Here is a 25,571-nt window from a genome sequence, read left to right on the forward strand (position 1 = left end):
CCTTGCTTGTGCTCTCTCTTCTAAACAAACAAATAAACAAACAAACAATAAATCTTTAAAAATAAATACATAAAAATAAATGATACAGCCTTTAAAAAAAAAAAAGCCATAATCTAAAGGGTGACAAGTACAACAACAACAACAACAAAAAAACTTGTCAAGAGGGAAAATGAACACAGTTCTCCTATGTTTCATTTTTTTGTTTTCTGTTTTTTAGTTCTCCTAGGTTTTGAGTTAAACAACTTCAACAAAATAGAAAGATCGCAGGACACATAATGACAAAGCAGCTGACCGAATTTCCTTATTTATTAAAGAAGAGAAATAAATTTTGCTTGAATTTTAAAAAATGACATCAAAACTTAGTTATTTTTCCACTGAATAAAATTGAGAAAAAGGCTGGCTTTCAGGTCATATATTTATTTAAAAAAATAAAATGGATCAACAAAGTTACCACATTATTCTGCATGCTAACAGGATTTCCCAAGCCCATGAGAGATACCATTTCTTGAGCAATAAAATAATGACTTCCTCAACAATGTAAAGATAGGAAACCTTTCAATCCAAATTCAAGGTCTTTATCACTAATTCCATCTCACAAGCTCGTGGGATATGTGCCATAAGCTGAGCTCCTTAGTTAAAGAAAGCCTGAGAAGACACTAAACAAGGATGTCACTAAAAGATGATGATTTGTTAAAATTATAAAGCAACCATCTTTTGGCCTGCAAATATTCTACATTAGAAATCTCCACCACTGGGGATCTGCCCCCCAGGACAATTTTATTCTGAATCCAGGATAATTACAAACACATGGCAAATTTTCCTGCATGCTTCCTTGGGCCAAACCCTGTATGACAACATGTACAATTACAGGACAGGACTTGAAATTCCCATTCTCACACAGGATAGTTAAGGAGTGTTACTGATAACGAAAAGTTATACAACATTGATTATTATAAATTATATTTGTTCTTATCCACCCCATTCTCCTCAATATGTTTGGATTCTTTCCTGCAGAAAACACAAGGTTCCTATATAACACCGAGTTAACATCATTAATGATGATTAGAATGAGCTGCAGAGACCTTGATTCTGAAGACATGTATGTGCAGGTGAGACGCAATCTGATTGCAAACACTGACACAGTAGCGGATCAAATCAAAGAAAGAGAAGACCTGGAAAGAAGAGACACTGTTAGATTCTCAGGACCTTCTTAGGCCTTCCCTAAGCTTCCTGAAAGTAAAAAGGATGGGCTTCTCTGACTTTCTTCCCTTCTTTTCAGATTAGACTTCAACTCCATATGATTTGATAATTTCATTTTCTCAAGGGTTTTTCCTTTACACTAAGGATCATTAAACTCTTTCTCAGAGAGACAGTAAATATTTAAGGCGTTGTCTTCATTTCAACTGCTCAACTTTGCCATGCTAGCTCGAAAGCAGCCACAGACAATACAGAAATGAATGGCCATGGCTGTGTTCCAATAAAACTTTATTTACAGAAACAGGTCACTGGCCCACAAGATGTAATTTGTCAGTTCCTGCTTGAGTCAGAAATCTGGAGTTTCTGAGCACTGACGAAGGCAGGACTAATAAGAATAATGAAAAAAAAAATGGCTCACAGACGAAGCCACAAGGCACTCTTGCCAAGTCCCCTAATTGTGGTTTTTCTGGCATACCAAATCATGATAATTATATGATCTTTCAGGACTGGCTGACAGAAACAAGAAAACAAGTGGCTTCCAAATCATGAAATAGGACACAGTACAATACTTACCAGGGCAATCCAAAGTACAATATATTCATCAATAAAGCTGTTGAAATACTGGTCCAGAAACAAAAGTGCTGGGCCTATGAAAGCTGTGTCGAGCAAATGCATTTCACTTTTAGTCATGTGAGCCACCTGCAAATGAAAGAGAAACCATGATGCAGGTGCTTTCATGCTAGAGCAACTGTGTGCTACACAGTAAATCAGGTTTGTGCTCAAATCACAAGTTTCAAGAATTATTTAGCAATACTTAATAGAAAGTTGCATTTCCAAAACTATAAAACTGACAAGAAGTATGGGTAAGAGCTATACACCAAAGGGACAGCCCAAGTAGCGAAGCCCCCCAAAAGATGCGTTTCATAAAGAGCCTTGAGTGTACAGACTAAGATTGGAGAAGGCACATAAACTAAAGCACCAAATTAAGCTGCAGTAGAAAGAAGTGCTGCGGAGGTCCATGCAGAGGTCCAGGCGGAGGTCCACGGAGCTTCTGGTAATGTCAAGCTGTAGCTTCAAAGAGAAAAATGGCTCCCATGTTGATGGAGGAGAGCAAACTTCAGAACAGAATGGAATAAAAACTAGGGCCATAAAACCAAACCAAGATGAATATTAAAAACAAAACAAATAAAAACTCTAGTGCTTACCACAAGCTTATTAGTGATTTTAGCAGATACAAAACCAAATGTCAGTATATAAAGACAGGGATGCTTTTCAAAAAGCTGAACTGCCGATTTCTTATAGATCATTGCAGCAAGGGTAATCACTGATCCAATATGGAGAAAAGGAGAGAGGACGCTTGTTCCCTGTGCAGAGTAAAGAGAGGGGAGGGATTAACAACACTCAATACCGTCAGATACTACTTGGATCTGCTTAAGGCAGATCAGATCAAATTTTTAAGAACCTCATGGTGCCTGCCAGCCAGCAGTATCTGTAACTGAATACCAGACCAGCTAATGAAGAAAGCAGCAGCAGGGTTAGGCACACACTGAGGATTTTACTTACACTGCCAGGTTTATTTTACAAAGCAGATCATAGTTCTCTTTACTTTTAAATTTATTTTGAGAGAGCACAAGTGGGGAAGCGGCAGAGGGAGACAGAGAGAGAAATATCAAGCCGACTCCATGCCGAGTGTGGAACCTGATGTAGGACTCGACCCCAGGACCCCCAGATCATGACCTGAGCTGAAACTAAGAGCCAGGGGCTCAACTGACTGAGCCACCCAGGCGCCCCCAATCATACTTTTAAACATATGTATGTGTATAAATGCGCGTGTGTCTGTGTGTGCATACACAAAGAAATGCATGTAGGTGTATAAACATATGCATGTATAGATAAAACTGAGAAGTTTTGGATATCACTTTTATTTAAGACTAAGCAGAAACTCTAAATTAACTAGTATTTTATACAATTCAAATGAAAAAGCAATTACAAAACCAAGTCCTGGTATAAACAATTGCTGGAAATCTTAAGATGTACTCACTGCTATTGTTGATCCATTTTTTCCAACACCACCTGTGAAGATTACACGGAAGTAATTTGTACAGGAAAATATTGTCCCTGCTACAGTACAAAGTGCAGGAAAAATTTTCATTTGAATATTCAGCACTGGAATCTTTAATGGGTAGAGAGAGAGAACAATTAAAATCTTTACAAGTTAAAATAAGAAAAATACAACAGATGTTTGATTCATAATGCCAAATATCCTCCATTCCCTCCAGTTTAGCAAATACTTAAATTAATGAACATTTCCCTCTTTCCATTATAAACGGTATAACCAAGAGAAGAGGCTATATAGAAATTAATCTCACTTCTGACACCAACTTTTAAAAATTACTGATTCAACTTCATTAATTTGTGCCACAAGCTAAGCAGAGTTCAACTAAATCCCAGAAGTCTGGCAACAGTGGAACAGGCTGTCTTCTGGACTTTGTATAAATGAAGTGTACTTTGCCTTTTTCTCTGTACATTTTTGGAATTCTGAATTCAAATCTGAAGTTTGTTATTAATTGTTATGGGAGAGAAAGTGTGGAGCATAAAAGACTAGTAATAGTTGCAACTAGATTTTTAAAAAATCTGCAAACTTAGGTGCCTCGTTGACACAGTAGGTAGCACTCAGTCTCATAAAAAATCTAGGGAATGGAAGATGAAGGTTGTACGATTGTACTCGGAAGAGTTCCCAACTCCCAACTGTTAGGATACAAGCAGCTTGAAAATGCAGAGGGCAGCCAAGGGACATTCATATACAGGGCAAAAAAGACGTCAAGCACATCAAAGCAGATACAATTGTGTATCCAAAATTTTAACATGTTAAGTTTCCTTATATAAGCAATAAGCAAATAATGTATCTTTGTAGTTTACTGCAAACACGGATTGATTTACCTAAAGTAAGGGGTGGGGTGCTGTGGGCACTGGGATAATGTATTCAATCTTGCAAACACAATATCCACCATTTCAAATGAAATACATTTGTACTAATTTTTGAAAATCATTTAAGATTTTCTTCCTTTTTGCACTTCTCATTCCACTTTTAAGAAGGCTCACATTTTGTCCAATATGGGTTGAAAATAAAGCAACATAAAGTGATATATTCTATTAACAGAAACAAATGACCACAGCTACAAAATTCCAAAAGCCCACAGGGTTTAATAAACAATGGGTTCTTATAATGAAAACATTTTAATTAGGGCTATTTATACTTTTTAGGGATACCATTTCAAAACCAAATAGGAAATGTCACATTTCCTACTTTTTTTGGTACATATAAAACCCAAGTAATATTGGTAGACATAAATCTTTATCTTTAGATACTCCATTTCTTCAAAACTCTGAAGAACTCAGTTTGTTTACACAGCTCTATGACCTCTTGCAAAACTGCAGCTCTAAAAAAAAAAAAACTGTAATCAGCTGTTCAAATTTCAAGTTGTAGTATGGCAGTGTTTAGTTTTCTAAAATGAAGTAGGTCAAATTAAAAATTAAGCCCAGAACATTAAGGAGTATCCTAAATGGTCTTCTTCCTTCCCTAATTCATTTCTAAACCCAACAGCCCAAAACAAAACTTGTTTACAGTAAAGGAGAAAATCAACACCAGGGATCCTTTGAGCTCCAAGAGATTTTTCTGCTCTAGTTCAGAAAACTAGGGATATTGCAATCTTAATCTGATGCACCTGGCTTAAATTTAATACCCTGGCTAGTTTCCTTTTCCCTCCAGAGACAAAGGACCTGTATGGCAAAGGGGGAAATACTATACTCCCTCAGATTTCAAAAAAAGCAAAGCATTAATCCATTACAGAGGTATGCCTGTGTTAGGGCCAGGATATCACATGAGTGCCAACCCTGGTGTAGCAGTAATCTGTGCCATAATACTACTACAACTATAATTAAAATTTGGTGAAAATGCTTTCAGGTAAATGGAAACTCTTGCCTGTTGAAAGAAGAAAGAATACATAGAAATATTAAAGAAGCCAGGCAAATTAGTAAATGCCTGAGCCACATTAGTGAGTTATAGACTTAGGAGGAAGGTATCATAAGCATTCTTAGGACGCTCTCCATTTCCTTCATAGAGGATAGCTATATACACCAAACCATAAGCTCCTGAATGTTTGCACTGATTTTTATATTCTCTCTACAGCCATGCTTATTATAAGTGCTCAATATACACTTGTTGAATGAAGATTAAGATCTCCCTTTCTCTTAACTCTCTATGCAGTCTTACTGTTATGGGAGAATATGAAGACAGATCTTACCCTCATATTAAGAAGAAAAAGGATGTTAGCTACAAGAAAATCTAAGGCAAAGTGAAGGGAAAGCTAGAATGAGAGGAATCCCAAGGCTCACCAGGCAATCCCTTAAAACTTAGCACCAACTGAACCATTTATAAAAAGCTCTAAAATTGTTGCCATTTTCACCTCCCACCCAAGATCGAGGAGGGTGGGCACATTCTATCTTTCTCAATCTTTCCTTTTCTGTCTTCCTCCTCTTGGAACTCATCTAAAGCAACTCACGGGCATCCACTCTACAGAAATAGCAAGAAAGCTACATTGAAAACACCTTTATCAGAGCTCTGGGTCTTTTAGACCTTGAGTCATGGTGTCTGCTCTATAGCCAGGGGAAAAGCCTCTAGATTCATGCTGCCACATTATGTGTTTAAATAGTATCATCCAATCTAACTGATCTTAAACAGGGTTAGAGATGGAAAAGCAGTTTTAAATTCTCCGATTTACCAGATTACAATGGACGTGTTTTGGTTCAACAGTTTGGATTAATACAGAATATCAATTATTAATTTGTTAAGACAAGTTTTCTTAGGGACATAATAAAATGTTCTTATAAGCTTTGCAAATTTCAGCAGAAATATAATGTATCACTTTGAGATTAGATACTATTAGCTGTCTTCGAAACAATGTGGCAATGACTGTAAATACTTTTAATATAAGTGATTTCCATCAAAATTCAATATAACAATGATTACAGTGTCTACCAAGTGTTTTATGAGAAATCACCATGTCTGAATTATTTAATTGTAAGGGCACTTTGTCAGTCTTTTAGTTTAAGAATGAGACACAATTAAATTATACCACATAGTAAGTCTTTAGTTCTACCTAAACAATTCTGAAACTTCACCTGAAGTCTTTCACGACTTGCCTTAACTGGATTCCAGAAGGTATCTCACGGTTTAGTAAACATTTAATAAACTACTACATTTAAAAGAATCAAACATCAGTGAAAGCAACCATGAGGGGATTACATGTGGGTCCCTTTCAAAGTGATGAGATTCTCCTTTAAAAAAAAAAAAAAGAGTGATATGATAAAAAATAGTTTCAAGACATTCCAAAAGAATATATACTCTTTCAGGAAAGCAATACAAAAAATCCACATATTATGGGCTGTTGTTTTGTGTCTTGCAATGTGTTAACGTTGCACTGACTTTTGTGCATGAAAATAATTTCTTTCCTTCGAAAAAAGAAAAAAAAAACACAAAAAATAACCAACCAAAACCAACAGAACTAATTACAGACTTTGGTAAAAACCCACCTTCTCTGAAGAAAAAAAAAAAAAGCAGCAGAAAAAAATGGGTAATTCATAAACAGCAGATATAAATCACTTATCTTTGCAAAACAGCTGATCTTTTGGAATCAGCTATATGAAAACATTTGTACTGTTTTTGTTTGTTACCAAAAATCTGCTTCCTATCAATCAGTAGAAGACTTTTAATGATGATTTGGAAACCAATTTCCATTTTATGCCTTCAACTTTAAAAGAGACAAAGATTTCACATTTGGGCCCGAAACCGGTATCTGCCCTCCATTCTGGAACACAAATAAGTCAGAGTATTACATATAATCCTTCCTAAATTAACATAATGCCATTTGAAACACCACATTCAATGATGAATTATGGGCTATGTAAAAAGAAAAAAATACAGTGGTCTGAGGCCAATTATGGGAATCTGTACTGGTAATAGCTCAAAGTACACAGTATTTCTCTGAGCCTCCAAATATCACCAGAGAAATCAGGCCCTTCCCTTTCAGCTTAATGTAGGGCCAGTAACACTAAGACAAAGGGAATCTGTCTCCCTACTGCAACCTAATCTCACTACTACTGGAACTAGATTGCTGGGCCTGGGGATTTTCAATCTTGGATCTGACAGTAACTAAGGTTACTTTTTAAAATATCTAATAAAAAAGGATGATTATATTATTTAATTATCAATAAAGATAGGACAAAATATTTGATCCTTTTGAAAAAAAATCATTCTGTTAAGTACTTTGATATAAATCCTAGTAAAATAAGGTAACAAGTGCACTTGAAGCAAATTCACTGCCAGACACCACCTAAAGAAATAGCGATATATAGGGACTCAGTCAGTTAAGTGGCTGATTCTTAATTTTGGCTCAGTCATAATATCAGGGTCGTGAGATCAAGCCCTGAGTTGAGCTGGTTGCTGGGCACAGTGCCTGCTTGGGATTCTCTCTGTCCATCTGTCCCCCCACAACAATAGTGCACTTTCTCTCTTTCTCCTCACACACTGTAAAAAAAAAGGATCCTGTCTCCCTCTGCCCCACCCCCCCATCTTACACCTTTTCTCTCTTAAAAAAAAAAAAAAAAAAGGATGTGTGTATAGCCTATAACTTTATTTGCAATGCTTTATGCATTTCCATACTGATAAGGATAATCAGGTATATATGACCAACACTGACTTGTTTTCCAATGATCAAGCAAGAAATCAGTTTTTTGGCTATTGGTATGACAAAACTCTACAGGTAATTTATACATGTTTAAGATAAGATACTTAAAAAATTTTTGGAAGAGGGGAGATTTTGGTATAAAGCACAAAGCCTATGAACATAATAATCAACATGGTCAAGAGATACAAAAAATTTAAGTCAACATACAACTGACCCTCAAATAACACGAGGGTTAGGAGTACTCAAACCCCACTCCAGCTCCACGCAGTTGAAAATCAGCATATAACTTTTGACTCCCCTCAAAACTGAACTACTAATAACATACTACTGACCAGAAGCCTTACGATAACATAATAAATTAACATGTATTTTGTATATGTATTATATACTGTATTCTTACAGTAAAGGATGTTAGAGAAAATAAAATGATATTAAGAAAATCATAAGGAAAATACATTTACTGTACTGTATAAAAAAAATTTTTTTTTTTTTTCTTGTGGGACGCCTGGGTGGCTCAGTTGATTAAGTGGCTGCCTTTGGCTCCGGTCATGATCCCAGTGTCCTGGGATGAAGTCCCACAATTGGCTCTTTGCTTAACAGGGAGCCTGCTTCTCCCTCTACCTCTGCCTGCCACTCTGCCTGCCTTTGCTCTCTCTCTCTCTCTCTCTCTCTCTGACAAATAAATAAAACCTTAAAAAAATTTTTTTTTTTTCTTATAAATGGACCCTCATAGTTCAAACCTGTGTTGTTCAGGGTCAACTGTAGAGAGTAAAAGTAATAAAATTCTCTGTATCCATTTATCTCTATGTATGTATGTCCATATTCTATCCACAGAGCTCAGATTTCACTAGAATATATCTTAGATTTCACTAAAGACCCTACTGGCTTTTGAGACTAATGTGTAGGAAAGATGTGAATTTGAATGATATTATATACATAACTGGATAGTTTCAGAATTTTCCTGGTTGACTATGGATTATTTTTATTCCTTTATTTCCTCCCTCCTCACAACCCTATCCTCCCAACAAAAGGCATTAAACAATTTCTGGTGATGAGTATACAGGGAAGTATGTCAACTACACCTTCTCACTAATTTACCATCATAAAGTGAATCAAGTGTGGGAAAGATCTTGTTCAGTCAATTCCCTTATACCCTAAAATCAATCTGATATATTTTTTTTTTTTAAAGAATTTTTTGTTTGGAGTAGTACATCTTTTGGTGAGATGACACCAAATGAACTGTAAGTTCTGAAGCGGTGTTGGTACTGACCAGCAATTACCTGGACCAGGGCTTACAAACGACTGTGACTCAAATCTGGAAGGGTAAGTTGCAACTGTAAGAACGGCTTTCACTGATACTAGATACACACTGTCCTAAAGGCTTTACATGCATTACTCATTTAACAAAAAAGAATAACACTATGAAAAAAGTACTGTGATTGTCCTCATTTTACAGAGGAGGAAACTCAGCCACAGAGAGTTGAATAACAGATGGTGTTCACATAACAGGCAGCAGAGCCTGATTGAACTCAGGCAGTCTGATTCCTAAGTCTTGGCCCACATATTATATATATTATGTTCCCTCTTTCAGAAATTTGTGGAAAAAAAAAAAAAACTGTGTTTATGGGTCAGGCTGAAAATCAAAGTCCTGGCTTGTTGAAAAAATTCTATGGCACAATTTCAGTAAGCATTTGTTCTGTTTTGGGGCTAGTTTATCTACTACCCCAAATTTGTTATTCAGCTTTAAGCATATGACAGAAAAACTAGTAGACTCATATAGCTCAGAGAGAGAGAAAAAAGTCTCACCTTGTCTTTGGTTAAGTTGTTATACCACCTGCTGTTTCCTCAGATGTAAAATGGGTCAACAAATAATAATCGAAATACCCTTCAAAAACAATAGCCAAGGAATGGACCTAATGTACCACCTAACTCTAATTAATAAAATTCACCATGTCTTAAAGAGAAGTTTGTGTCCTACCATTGCTGTGGTTTTTCATTTTCATAAAGAGTAAAATAATTTTATATATCACCCTTTAACTGGATTATCCTATACTGGAAAACACAAGCGAAAGACAACATGCATTACACGGGATACACAATGTGAACAAAGTTACCATAGATTGCCAAAAAGGTGGTCCTCCAATCACTGCCAGCAAATGCATGATTATTATGAAGATTTGCACTTCAGTCACATCAATTCTGATTAGGTACAAAAAGCCAAAAAAGCAGAATTACTCAAAACAATTTCAAGTTAATTACTTGCAAGCTTAGCAGCATTCCTCTATCATGCACAATAGAAAAAAATCTCAAATATTGAGGAAAGGGGAAAAGGAGGTATCAAAAATTTGTTATGAGCAAAATCAAATAAAATCCAGAGGCTTTTAATTTAATTTGATGAATTTCACAGAGCAATAAAAACCCCTCCTTTCCATAGGAAATTTCTGACTCATTGAAGTTGGGCTGAAACTACAGCTTCACCTTTCCCACCAAAAATATAAAAACAGACAAAAACAAAACAAAACAAAAAAACACCAAGAAACAAGAAAAAAGGGGTTGGGCAGGATATGTGTGTATTAAATTTCGAGTCTCAAGCAGAGAGGACTGCATTGTACTGCTATATAATATGAAATCTTGAAACAAGTGCTTTGTAATACCAAGTGAAGGAAATGGTGAGTTTTTACAAAAATAACATTATCACTGATATCTTACAAAATTTACTGCCCTTTAGTTATATTCAGTTAATGCCTTCAATGGTAGGGGGTTTGAAAAAAACTTTTTTTCTCTCAATTCTCAATCAAATTCTTATCCTTAGGTCAACTACTCTAAGATTTCTGGAAAGAAGAACTGAAAGCAGCCAAGAATTAGTTTTGAGGTTGCTGAAAATGATCTTATAGTCAAGAAAAGACAAACCTGGTACAAAAACAGGGCAGTAGAAATTAGAAGTCTGAAAGTCTGAAAAAAAAAGAATATGGACAAAAAGACTGAGGAGCAAAGCACAAACTGGTATTCCTTTCTTTCTATAGACTAGCACTTTGTATAATCTTGAAATCATCATCCTCAGATTACTGGATCCAAACTAAAATTCTCAGAACTTATCTTAGAGAAATGATTGCACAAAATGTTTACACAAGGTTATTTATTACAGCATTATTTATAATAGGAAAATTTTAAAATAGCCCTCAGTGAGGAAATAGTTACAGAAACTCTGGTACTTCCATACAATGGAATATTTGGTAGTTCTTAAAAAAGGAGTGGGCAGCTCCCTACATAGTGATATTGAAAAATATCAAAGGTATATTAGGTGAAAAGGAATGCTGCAGAGTGTACAAATAGTATCTTTTTTGTGTAAAAAAGGAAAATAATATTTTCTTTCTTTCTTTTTTTGCCAGCAATTACATAACAAATTTCTGGAAGGATACATTACAAACTAAGAACAGTGGTTACCTATTCAAGAGGACAGTGTGGGAATGGACAGCTGGGAGATGAGGATGGGAAGGAGACCATACACTGCATACCTTTTTTATGTTAGTTTTAAATGAAGTGAATAATCTATTAAGGTAAATTTTTAAAAAATTAGTCTAAGAAAAATAGGTATCAACAGTAAGGGGATTCAACTCCCAGAATAGAATGAAACCCCCATTTCTAAAATTGACACTTAAAACATGTAACATGAGCTAGATATGTAAGCTTTCATGCCCATAATAAATACTAACCTGAAACCAGTCTCTCACAACTAAAAAAAATTGAGCTTTCTTTTCTTTGCTCAAGAATGTTTTTTTAACAGAAGCTTATTAAGTTGCAAACAAATTGTGATGTAGTTCTCTTTAAATACACATTTATTGGGGGAAAAATGGACTGAATTAGGCTAAAAAGAATCTGTAGAGCTGACCTGATGAATGGTGTTGCCAATAAGGGGAATTACACTCAGTAGCAGATTCAGGAGACTAAGCAGGTGTCAAAGATGATCGACTCTGTCTTGGGTGGAGGAGGGCAGACATCTTACAACATTTTGCTGGATATATGAAGTAGCCTTTTGGGAGGGGAAGGGCCAGAAGTATAGAATTACAAAATAAAAATGGAGGGAACCTCATGCAATTAATCTTTGTACCTCGGATGAATGTAAAAGAGAATAGGAAACATGAAAGATCTTTACAAAGCCCCAAATGGGATTCCTAGGTAAAATTTTATGGATTAGCTTGTTCGAAAATTTTGGAAGATAGAATTTTCAAACCCATCCAGATACTGTCATTGTATTTAGATCAACAATGCCTTAATGTTAGGAGGGAGAGCTCAGGAAAGCTTACTTACCAGTTGTAGGTAGTTAGGAATATTTTTTCCTGTTTGCTTATCTGATTTAGAGGAATACTCAGTACTCCTGGATAAGCCCCTCCTGCTCTGAATCAGAACTGCCTATCACCACTCCTGGAGGTGTGGCTCTAATCTTGACTGTCAATCTAAAAGGTGCAGTAAGAGGCCATCCCCAGAGGCAGGAACTGAGTAAGCTTATTAGGGGACAGGAGGCAGAAGCTATTAACAATGAACAAAAAAGTCAATGATTCTATTAAGGAAAGAGCTGGTTATGTGGCAGTTCACCTTCCCACCTTTCCACTAAGACGTTTCTTAGTGTGGGCTGAACTTATTGTAACATGTATTTGGACAGGGCTCATTTCTCTCCTCTCGGCTGGGGAAGAAAGACAGTTATCCTGAAGGAAGACTGTTAAGGAAAGCCAGGAATCTGGCATTTCTGTAGTCACTTCCTTATTATTATTTTCAAAATAATAACATAGGTGATAAAATTCCCAAATGTTGGGATTACTCAAAAAACAAATAAACAAAATCATCCTCTATAACTATACCAAAAATAAGCCCTTCAAGATACAAAGAATATATGGTACAACAGCATCCAAAACACCAGAGTGATTTCTTTTACAAGACCTATGGGAAAACAGGTCTCTACAGCATTAGATTGCCACAACCTAAAAGTTTCTGAGGGGGGTAATCTGATGATAATCTACTTAATTTTCTATAACCATGAAGGTATTTGAATATCCTGAATGGTACTGCTTTAAATAATTTCTTATTTCCACTTCATTGTAGCACAGGTTATCAAAGTACAAAAGGAACTTCCCCAATTGCTGTGTAAAATCCAACTAAATTGCTACCACAAGCCAGCAATAAGCAACATTCTGATTACTGATAGCTGCCACAGAAGACAAAGGGAAAGAAGCAAGTCAGTTGTGGAGACTAAGCTCCCTCATTCTTCTGGTGGGGAGGCTCTAATATGGCACTCAAAATAACTTTGAATATTCATAATAAATCCCCTGGGCCCAACACTTCGAACAACATCTCAATGGTCTATTGAATGAAGAGGTAAAGAGATCAAGGTATCTTAAATGAATATGAGTAATTTTAACTTCTAACCAGTGAACAGAAACTCTCTAGTTGGACAGAACTCATGGGGCCTTCATCCCAACAGAAAGGCAGCCTAGATCAGTTCTTACATCAGAATTACAGGTTTAAAATGTGACTCAGGGGTGTAACAACCCCAAACTACCTATGTTAACTAATTATGAAGAAAATTCCTATTTTGAGTTTTTTATTTCTCAGTGTTTAGTGAGATACCTAACAAATGCATTTGGTTTGAATCCCAACAAGACTAAGGAATAACTGAGGTATGTAAAGGGATTTAACTGACATTCTGTGAAATTCGGTAAGCATGTTAACCATCTTTTCCCAGAATGTTTTATGTATTTCCACTCTAATATCAGAAATAAGACAAGTTTATTTTTCTTGTACAGGTAACATACGCATTCAAAGATATATTTGCAGCTAATTTGCAAACATAATTTGTTTGTTAAACCACACATGGTAAGTAAATATAATTGTGTTATAATTTGGGTTGGCTATTACCTTGGTTAACACAGAATTTGCACTAGGGTTAAATTCATAACATCAAACAACCCCAGATTTGTACGACTTAACTTGTGAGCTATTGATTATTTAAAAAGAAGAATTTTGTTTGAAAAGACATTCACTGAGGGTGTCTGGAATCCAATTCAAGAATTAGATTGTTATTAACCACAGATTTGCAAGTATCTATAAATGGATCTGAAGTTCTAGGGAGCTTTTACATAACCAGAATACTTATTATACCAGAAACAGCATGGGTGGAGTGAAATCTTGGTAGACTGCCATGAAGAGTGGTCTAGAAGTTGATCATACTCCCTTCCAATACTTTGCTTCCTACCCTTGATAATGGACAAACTGGGTAAGGCAAGCTAAATGTTAAGTAACATTAACCAGACAAGTGAATGATAACTATATTTTAAAATCAAGTGGTACATACAGAGAAAGTCTAAGCATCTATTTTTGAGATAAGCTGAATTATTTAAAACCGAATTATCTACCACTTGAATTATTACATGGATCTTTCGATTATTTGAGAAGAATAAAAACCACAAACAATAGTAACCCATCCAGTGGTTTTTGAATAGGAAGACAAAAACACCCAAAGGCTAAAACATAGTCAGTCCTCTAAGAGGAACTAAAATTCAGGTCTCACATTTAAGGGGACAGCAGACCCTTACATCCTTGGAAATGGAAGAATTAGGAGAGTCCTCTCACCTCTTTAGTAATAATGTTGATAGAGTTAAAGGAAGGGATCATGGACCTACTGTTCCTAGCACAATGAATTCTGGAAGAAATCTGGAAACTGTAGGGAATTACTAACACAGGTCTTAAAATTAATATAATAATAGTGGTAACAAACACTATGCACCAGGCACTATAGATAACACATTACATTTTGACTCTTAATCTTCACAACTATCCCAGGAGGTAGAACTTCTGCCACCATTTTACAGATGAGGAAATTCAGTCACACAGGTTAACTGACTTTTCCAAGAAATTGGAAGTGTTGTACCTACAATAGTGCTAAAACTCTTTAGTATGCTGATCAATTGGGGTAAAATATGTCCTAAGTTTTTAACTTTTTATCACTAAGCAGCCCACATAGGATGATGCTTCTTACATACTAACACAACTTTCCTTAAATTGGAAGAAAACAAAAGCAACAGAATAAGAAGTTTAAATGCTAATAAATTAACTGGAAACAAAATATAATGAACAACTAACTCTTTCTTAAGCTTATTTCCCCCTGAACTTTGTAAAAAAAAAAAAAAAAAGAAAGAAAGAAAGAAAAGAAAAGAAAAACCCACAAAGAAACTATGACAGTCTCATCTCAATGATCAAATCAAAGCAACAAATATTAAAAGCAAATCTGTGCAAGTTAGCAATTGATAAAAGAATGTATTTCCAAAAGATTTTTTAGGATGTTAAAATTAAAATGCATTAGTTTCTAGAAACATTTTAATAGGAAGGCTTTATATATACAGGTACTTTGTTATCAGAAACAAACAAGATGAAAGTAATATGGTCAATACACTGATTATTTTCATTAAGAACACTGGGGAAAAAGACCTTTGGTGAGTGTAACTAATAATAATCATAAATGAGCCAACAAAAATGATAAATCTAGACAACTGCAGTAAGTGTAAGTTTCAGGTCTTTGAAGAAAGTACCAGAAGACAGGTTATGGGTAGAGGGGTGCTAACAGTGACACATTCTGAACTATGCACATTATTCCACCCTAGGAAGGACTCCCACAAATAATTGTGCAAATACATTGTGAACTCAAGTAAAAATGGCTTTTGGTTTTGCTTCTAAATCATGCCTAGAGTACTTCTCAGTATTTTCCAAATTCTAAGCTTATTTTATGTGTGGGGGAGGAAGATTTAGACTATCATTATTAATCTGTCCCCAAAGACGTCACTACCACTACTGATTAAATGGATTTACAATGCTACAAGATACTTTTCAGAAAAGAACTCTGCTACTAGACTTTAACTATTTCTACCACATTACTGAAACATTTTTAGGCATGGGATTCAATATAGGAAACCTAAGGCAGCCTTGTATTGCTAGAACGATCTGTAGGTGTCCACATGAACAGTTCCCCAATGTTCCGTGAATGCAAAATAAATGGAATTTAAGCTCTCTTTTTCTTGTGAATAAACCTTTCATACTGAAGTGTGAAGAATTCTTGGCTATTCTACTGGAAAACCATTTTCTAATAAATCTTTCTGAACTTTTAGAATTCTTAAGGTCAAATTATAATTCTAATATGAGAGGAAAAGGAGAGGTTATTCACTCAGCATTAACTAAGGAAATATGTGTTTATTAAAAACAAACCAAACCTGAAAAAGAAGGGTATTCAAAAGATGGCTAAAGTAACATGAAAAGCGAAGGACACTAGTTTTAAAAGCACAACTAAGAGAAGAAAACAATAAACGATACAAATAGAAATGAGAATAGCTTCAAGCATTAATTTTCTAAAAAATGAAGATCATTGAAAACAGAAGCAGAAATGGTACTAGATTGCTTAAAGAACATATTCTAAAAGATTTAAGAGAATACACAGAATCTCTCCTACTACTGTTAAGAGTCCCCTCAACTTACTAATCTAAAGGGAAACTCTGCTTACTTTATTCTGTTTTCAAAATATAAATATCAAAAAAAAATCTATTTAATGGTGGAAAGGTATCTGTTTTTAAAAAAAATACTACATAGAGCAAAAATTGTATTAGGTATAGTAGGTGAGAGAGAATTTTTTTAGCATCAAATCACCAGAAATATTATTTTCAAAAAATTTTAATAGGGTGGATTTTTATTGCCCTATATATATTAAAATTATTTTCTATTAACCTGTTTGTCTGTGAAATACCACCAGAAGGCTTTTTATTTTTTACATTTCAATTACTCTGTGCATGACAAAGGTGCTGTCTTTATTGAGTTCACGCCACTGTTCATTGGACAGCATGAATATTCTAGCAGTTACCGTGAAGTTCCAGAACCAAGGTCCCAGGGTTCCTGTGAGAAGCTGGCATATTATAATTATGATCTGGGACTCTGTAACATCGAATCTATGCATAAGGAAACAAACATTTCAAAACAACTTTACTCAGAGCTTTTGCCAAAGAGCCTTACAGGTAGCAAAAACAGATTTAGAAGGTAGCATTACCCATATAACAACATGTAAAGATTCAATGATACAATTTATACAGTACTATTACTATCCTTATGCAAACATGTATATTTCTTACCCACACCAAAATAGTAGAAAAGTTTAAAAATTCTAACTGTAACAAACTGAATAAATGACTTGTTAAAAGGGAGCTGGTAACACCAGAACTAAAAACAGAGTCAACTCTTAATTACCTAAGTAGTGAATACTACTTGCCAAATAATCACATTATCTTTAACGTAGGTCCCGTCCGTGGCAGAACCTACCCAGACTTCTCTGGAAAGGAATGTTTTCCAGAAGCTCCAGTGCACAGTCATCTATGTGTTTGAAGAAACACTAATCTATCCCCTCCACTGCCCCACATATCATCATACTCCTACCTGTGCTAATCTCAGTAGAATTAGCCCATGTATATGGAAAAGGTAAGGAGAAACTGTGACTACTTCAGATACAATTAGAACCCAATCAAACTGGTCAAGTCCTTGTCCTGTTTCCTAATAATCTCTAGTCCAGAATTTTATCCTTTTCACTCTTTCTCTTCCCTTAATTCCAACCAGCATTATAACTCTCTACTATACTGGATTAGTTTATTAGTGGTAAAAATAAGTAAAACATCCAATTCAATCACGAATGAAGTTTTGGAACATAGATGGTGACAGAAAAAGACTAGCGGTACGGAACAGGCTTCAAATCAAAATCATATCATCAAAATTAAGAGCTGAGGAATGCTAAAAAAGACAGAAACTGGTCTATGATTTTACCTGATGATCCAAGAGTCCAAACTGCAATCTAGGCTTTAGGTTAATGTAAGTAGGTGTTTTAAGATATGTTCTTTAACAACTTAATAAAATTAAAATGAGCACAGTCCTAATGACTGACTCATTACCAACAGCAACAAAAAAATACACAGGGAAACTAAAATCTGCAAGGAAAATCTCTGATATTTTTCAGTTTATGTGATAAGTCTTTAACTTTTAAGGATAAAAATACCCTATACAGGCATTCAATAGGAAGTTTCCTAATTCTTAATCCATAAAGAGTGGATCATACAATAACAGACAGTTTGGATTATAACATGAACAGTTTTTAATTAATAGGATATCTGCAAGTATTTATTCTTTAGAGGTTTCTTGGGAAAGAAATGAACTGGATTTGTCAGATTACCAATAGAGCATAGCCTATTGACTTTTCTTATTCAACTAGAAAAGAAAAATTCAGAAGTTATCAACTTACATAGAAATAAATGTGGTAGCAGAGTTATTAGCTAATTTAAATGTGAAACATTAGAAGCATGAACTGAAAAATGTAATAAATACTCTGCCTGTTGTAAGTAGTAACTACACTGGAAACAACATCTGTGAAATTAATAGACTCACAGAAGGAACCTTAGATACCATCAAACACAAAACTCTGATTTACAAATTAGGAAATTAAAGTTATAGGCCTTGCCCAAGCTTATATACAGTATTATAATTTGGAGATAACATTTGAGGCAAGATATACTGATCTAGTTCAATTCATTATAATTTTTTTGTCTTGTGAAAAGAGTATCCTCCCCATTCCCCCAAGCTCCCCACACAATGATAATTTAAGTAAGAATTCTACTTTTCAGGGTGGAGGATTTTTTTAAGTCCAGTACTTTGCATAAATAGTTTTATCGGAGATTATTTAGAGTTTCTAAAAATTTAATTTATAAAAATGATTCCATATATATATGTAGAAATTATGGATTTTAAAATATCTAGATACACAGGGTTTAAGCCTTAAGAGAGGAAACATGTTCTCTTCCATTTAATATAATCCATAAACATTTTAAGAAATATTTTACAAATATTTACAAATGAGCTTCAACTCATAATTCTTATTTTTTTTCCACCCACTTGTTCCTTCTGTGAAGTTCTAGTTCCTCCCCAGTCTTTCAAATTCCGGCTAGTAAATATCCTAACGAGCCCAGCTGGACCTAGAAAGGTCCCAATGAGCAATTCTCATCTAAGTCAGATCTGTACTAGCTCAGTCCAGGACTGTGAGGACAGGGGTCTGTCTAGATGTGAAAGGTAATAATATTCTCGCAGTTTCCAGCTGTGATCAGAGCAAAGTGTTGAAAGATTTAGCTCATAATTTCAGGGATAATGTATCCAAATCACATTGGCTTTCTCATAATATCTGACTTTGAAAGGAAATTACTTATTATAGAGGAATTAAACTATGGAGCCTATTTCTAGTCAAGATATTATAAGCAAACTTAATAGTAACTAAAAATTGTGATATTAAAAGACTAAGCAAAACAAAAATCTCTTATTTGGCAAATACAGTATGTGGTTATTAAACACACAACAACCTATATTGGTTATATATAAAAAAGAAAATCTTGTGATCTTTTTCACTTGTGTGTAAGCATCAAAATAAAACAATTAAAATAAAAATACTTTAAAATAAAGCTCCTAAGGTACCTAAAGCTGCTTTCACTTTCCTCCAAAAAAGAAGTAAGAAAAAGCAAGGAATTAAAAAAACTTTTTTAGTCTAATTCCATTTCAGAGTTTACCTTATTATTTTCTAATTAAACAAAATAAAGTTTGGACTTTCTCCTCCACACATATAAACTTCACTTCAATATTTAGCCTATTATACATCTGCCTAGTCTCTTTGTTCTTGAAAAGAACATGAAATCTAAAGTGGCATTTAAAAAAAATTCTTCAGGAATATTGCTATTATTCCATATGCTATTACACTGCTATTTTGATAACTATCTCCTTAAATAAGCACTCACAGCACATTACTATGACTGTTGAGAACTGCTTTTACTTTAAAAAAGAAATAGTGCAGCTTAAATATGAATATAGGATTTCAGAAAATTGTATTCAAATTTTCCAAATGAAAATCAATTCCTTATAATAATAATATGTAATTTAATTGAGATATTAAATTCAAACTGTCCCCAATATTTCTATATATATTTTCATCACAAGGAAGCATGAGAGTCTCAGGGGGAGAGTGTCCTCCATCGAGCCCCTCTGCCTGTTACCCTAAACTCTGGTCCTGCATCCATGTATCTAGCAATCTAGCTAGATACAACAATCTAGCTCCATGTATCCATCTCTCTTTTTTCCCCAAATATCTTCAATCTCTTCTCTAGTCAATTTCTTCTGCATAAATACAAAACCCTCCTTCCTTTGAGCCTAAGTTTTATCTTCTAACAGATGCCTTGCTCCTTCCCATCATCACAGCCATACATTTTGTAAGTCACCCGTATTAATGTGTGCTTATTTATTCTCTTAATTTGTCATCCCCTACAATCTGGCTTTTACCCTATCTGCTACAGAGAAACGCCTCTGGATGGCCTCACACTGCCAAATTCAGTGTACAATTTTCTGTCCTCGTTCTGAGTCTTGGCAACATTTTGCATTGTTCTCTTTTGAAATCTCTGGCTTTTTATTCTGGTATGCCTCCTCCTCTGACTGTTCAATAATTTTCATAGGCTTCTTTCTAGGCTTGCTTTCTAAGTTTTCTAAGCTATTTTCATTCTATTTGGATGTCTAAAATCCCTCAGATACACATTCTAGGTGGAACTCTCCCTTTCAAATTGGTTCTTCTGCCGATAGGGCCTTTCTCCGCCTTCCATCCAACCACCCCTGGAGGGGAACTGGAGTTACTTCAGTCTCTGCTCCCTCATTCATTCCCCATATGCAGATAGAGATGAGGTCCTACAGTTTCTACCTCTTAAGCCTCTCTCCAACCTGTGACTTTCTCTCTGATTGTGCTGTCATCGCACTAGCTCAGGCATCAGCATTCCTCACAATAATGATGCTGATGACTCCTAAGGGTCTCCTTACCTCTGTCACAGCTCACTCTAATTCATCCTCCGATTACTGCCAGCCTGCTCTTTCCAAACTGTTGTTTTGTCATTTCCCTGGGTTAGGTTCTACTAAGGTTCCCCACAGATTCAGAACAAAAGCCCATATTTCTCGGCAGGACACAGAAGTCCTTGATTCTTTGGATCTTCTCCAGCTTTGTCTCCTGCCACTGCCCTACAAGCATCTTATGATTTAACTGCTGTTAAGACAGAACTACTCATAGTTCTCCAAATACATATTTAATTAAAAGAATACACCACAAGGGACCTTCCAGGACTAGCAAATAGGCGTGATATCAAATTGCTCCTAAAAAACACTATTCTCCCCCTACTTCCATGGTTCCTTCGTCCTCCTTCCTTCAGTTCCCGTACCACAAGGTTGGCGCTGCTTTACTTGAAAGGGAAAGATCGTTATATTTCTGATAATTAATCAGAATTTCTAAGCTGGTGATCAATAAGCTTTCAAAATAAGGGCTTGAAAGTTAACTATGAGATAATAACCAATGAAACAAACTATATAAAATCTAGGTACTATAAATTCTGCTATTTTTGAAAACAGTAACATCACTAAAAACTAAAGGGTGAACCACATGTTCTTAGAACTCTAATATTTTGTAGTTTCACCAATGCAGAGAAATGCTATGAAAACATTACTGAGATAAAGGCTATAAAAACAACATTGAGAAAAAAACATCTGTACATAATATTTTCAATTACTGCTTTTTTTCCTATCAGAAATCCATAGTATTTTCTGAGCACTGATCATTTTATATACTGCTAAAGAACACAGAGGCATATAATTTTCAACTGGACACACATATCTGCTATTGCACAAAGGGTATTACCTTAAGATGGGCCTTAAAAATGTTTTCTAAGCCTCCAGGACATACCTTTTAATTAATATTCAAAATATTAATAAGTATTATTACTGCTATAAGTTAAGAATATCTTAAGTTCTATTTAAATAAGTTTAACAAAAATCATTTGAACTAAACTTGTAAGAACAGCCGAATTTCTGTGCATCCCAGCTCTTACAAAACCTAGAAAACTAAGTTTATGTGGGATCTAAAATTGAAATATCCATTAATGATTCATCTTAAAGAGACTAGGTTAAGATGTTCCATCATCTGCAATCAGAGATTTTTATTTGGATATTTCATGAAGTATTTAGTCTTTTCTCAAGTTCTTTGTCTTTTAATCCTACACCAAGAAAAAAATAAGACTAACTTGAGCAGTGTAAACAGGATCTGTGATACTTAATTAAACACCAGTTGATGAATTCCATCCTTCACCTCATTCCAAGACTAGTTTACTCATTAATATTTATAGAAAAGTACTGATCACCAGGTAGGAACCATTCATTTTGGAGTTTGAAAGCAGTTTGCTATATCATTTTTTAAATTCTTGGGCATCTTGTTGGTGGTAGTAATCTACATGGTATGTCATGTCAGCTGAATTATCAAGAACTTATATTTTTATAGTCATAAAGAATATAGAAAGAATAAAATTTAATTAAACTATGATATTTAGAGATGAAAGTTGCTCTGTGCTCTCATAAACTATCTTATTTTTCCTGAAAACACATTTTCATGTGTCAAAATAAAACACAGAGTTACGGTGAATAATAGGAAAAATACAGTGAATTTATCTGAGGGAAAAATAAGTGGGTATTAGTGAGGAGGGACTCCTGCTTTTCATGTTATTGAAAAGAACAATTGGTTGGGAGGTTCTAATAGTTCCTTTTAGGCAGTATGATAGAACAACAGACCATTAGGCAGCTATAATAATGAATTTTAAATTTCTTTGATTTGTTAAGCTAAAATTGTGCTTTGATCATTCCTAATATTGAAATACCTAAAAGCAACATTCACCATATCTGAAAGAGGAGACAAACAAAAAATTACCATTAATTGTTACTTACATTCCAAATCGCAATGTTCCAGAAACATATGTCTGCCAGTGTGCACAATAGAACATGAATGTCCCAGCAAAACAACAAAAAAACATCCAGTCAGGATTTGTCCCCAGCTGCACTGCAATACAAGTTCCAAGAACCACGAAAACTGCAAGAGAAAGATCACAATAAAAACTGAATAATCTGAAAAATCAACATTAACTGAGCCGGGAATGTTGTTAGATGAGGCAAAACGAAGACATGCTATGAATGTACAATTTTCTCTCAGTTATTCAAGGTACCAGAAAAGCAGGATGTAATCTTTTACCCCATAATTTCAATTTCTTCTTTCACTACACCACATACTGGAACCAAAGGTAACTTAAAAAAAGGTAACCAAAAGTAACTAAAATACTTGAGCATTTCTGAAGTATTCTCCCAACTCAGTAATAGTGATACTAATGAACAGTAAAAATTTACAGACCAAGGTTAAAAAAAAACAAAAAAAAAGAAAAAGAAAAAGAAAAAGAAAACCACCCCCTGTGCCTTAGTTTCCTCATTTGTAACATGATGATAATAACTAGATAAAATGTATCAGTATTATAAGGGATTTCAAATAGTGCCTGAAACAGAGTAAATACTACATAACTGTTGAAAACAAAAAAACAAAAAAACCTTAAGGCCTACATAATTCACAAAAGGACTTTTTTAAAAAAGATTTTATTTGTTTATTTGACAGAGAGAAAGATCACAAGTAGACAGAGAGGTAGGCAGAGAGAAGTAGAAGCAGGCTCTCCACTAAGCAGAGAGCCCAATGTGGGGCTCGATCCCAGGACCCTGAAATCATGACCTGAGCCGAAGGCAGAGACTTTAACCCACTGAGCCACTCGGGTGCCCCAGGACTGACTTTTCTTAGATTCATAGCTATTCCAAGTCTGCAACATAATCTTAAACGTCCACAGAATATCCATTTAAATATAAATACCATGAATTTCCTAGTCTCCCACTATTGTACTCATCTATAATTTATGAGACTTTTTTTTTTAATTTTTTATTTTTTATAAACATATATTTTTATCCCCAGGGGTACAGGTCTGTGAATCACCAGGTTTACACACTTCACAGCACTCACCAAAGCACATACCCTCCCCAATGTCCATAATCCCACCCCCTTCTCCCAAATCCCCTCCCCCCAGCGACCCTCAGTTTGTTTTGTGAGATTAAGAGTCACTTATGGTTTGTCTCCCTCCCAATCCCATCTTGTTTCATTTATTCTTCTCCTACCCAGTTAAGCCCCCATGTTGCATCACCACTTCCTCATATCAGAGAGATCATATGATAGTTGTCTTTCTCTGCTTGACTTATTTCACTAAGCATGATACGCTCTAGATCCATCCATGTTGTCGCAAATGGCAAGATTTCATTTCTTTTGATGGCTGCATAGTATTCCATTGTGTATATATACCACATCTTCTTGATCCATTCATCTGTTGATGGACATCTAGGTTCTTTCCATAGTTTGGCTATTGTGGACATTGCTGCTATAAACATTCGGGTGCACGTGCCCCTTTGGATCACTACGTTTGTATCTTTAGGGTAAATACCCAATAGTGCAATTGCTGGGTCATAGGGCAGTTCTATTTTCAACATTTTGAGGAACCTCCATGCTGTTTTCCAGAGTGGCTGCACCAGCTTGCATTCTCACCAACAGTGTAGGAGGGTTCCCCTATGAGACTTTTGATGATGACAATTATGCCCTAAGATTTTAAAAACAAGAGGTACCAAAAGAATACTACTTAGGTTTAAAAATGACTTCAGGAGGTGCCTGGGTGGCTCAGTGGGTTAACCCTCTGCCTTCAGCTCAGGTCACGATCTCAGGGTCCTGGGACTGAGTCCCGCATTGGGCTCTCTGCTTGGCAGGGAGCCTGCTTCCCCCACTCTCTCTCTGCCTGCCTCTCTGCCTACTTGTGGTCTTTCTCTCTCTCTCTGTCAAATAAATAAATAAAATCTTTTAAAAAAAATAAATAAAATAAAAATGACTTCAGTAGAAATTAACATAATTTCTAAATTTCCCCTTATAGCCAATAATGAACAAATATTAACTGTATTTATAGTCTTTTGAAAACATTAAAAGTAGATATAAATCACTTATTCTGATAACTATCAAAACATCATAAACCTCTTATTCATTCCAATTTTTTTCACATTAATTTTATCACTATTAATCATTAACATTTAAAAAAATCAACAATACCTGTTGATAGTGAATCACAACCATGATCAAAAAGTTCTCCCAAAGGAGAACTGCTATTGGTTCTTCTTGCCTGTTTCCCATCTATAGCGTCCAAAGACTGGTAAATGAAAAGGCCACATGCACAAGCAATATATGCCCACAGAGGAGCCTATGAAACAAAAAGTTAGAAACACAAGAGTTATAAAGACATTCGTTACTATGTTTCGCTGATATATTTTTACTCACAGGTATTTTATCTTTACTCTCCAGAGAAGAACTGCTGGTTGGAAGCTATAGGAAAGAATCCCAGGGCTATGTAATGGAAAACTTTTTGGGACAATCAGAACTATAAGAGAATCAAATTCTTTGCTTTGTAGGGGTGCTCAAGCAGATGCTGGATAACTACTACCATGTAGGTTATATAAGAGATCACACTAGGTGACCTCCATAACATTCTTCCTAACATTTAGACTCTAAGAGTCAACTAAAAAAATCATCTAGTGTAGTTGTTTCTAAACCGTATATTTCAAGATGTTTACAGGTCTTATGTGAAGAATATGAATTCCATG

General features: G+C 35.1%; 1 protein-coding gene across 3 annotated transcripts in view; it reads right to left on the minus strand.

The window, feature by feature from the left end:
• Positions 1-401: 401 nt before the first annotated feature.
• Positions 402-25,571, minus strand: part of CEPT1 (choline/ethanolamine phosphotransferase 1) — a 37,031-nt gene continuing 11,861 nt past the window's right edge. For 2 of the 3 annotated variants that reach the window (XM_032361110.1, XM_032361111.1), the window contains exons 3-9: positions 25,024-25,171; positions 22,797-22,938; positions 10,058-10,142; positions 3,239-3,370; positions 2,403-2,561; positions 1,771-1,896; positions 402-1,172 (exon numbers count right to left, since the gene is read on the minus strand). In XM_032361110.1, coding sequence (XP_032217001.1) covers positions 1,053-1,172; positions 1,771-1,896; positions 2,403-2,561; positions 3,239-3,370; positions 10,058-10,142; positions 22,797-22,938; positions 25,024-25,171 — 912 coding nt within the window. In that variant the 3' untranslated portion in view covers positions 402-1,052. Of the gene's footprint in view, positions 1,173-1,770; positions 1,897-2,402; positions 2,562-3,238; positions 3,371-10,057; positions 10,143-16,839; positions 16,925-22,796; positions 22,939-25,023; positions 25,172-25,571 lie in introns of all 3 variants that reach the window. The other variant, XM_032361112.1, reaches the window with a different exon arrangement.

The sequence above is a fragment of the Mustela erminea genome, chromosome 10 (assembly GCF_009829155.1).
Source record: "Mustela erminea isolate mMusErm1 chromosome 10, mMusErm1.Pri, whole genome shotgun sequence".
NCBI classification, from domain to species: domain Eukaryota; kingdom Metazoa; phylum Chordata; class Mammalia; order Carnivora; family Mustelidae; genus Mustela; species Mustela erminea.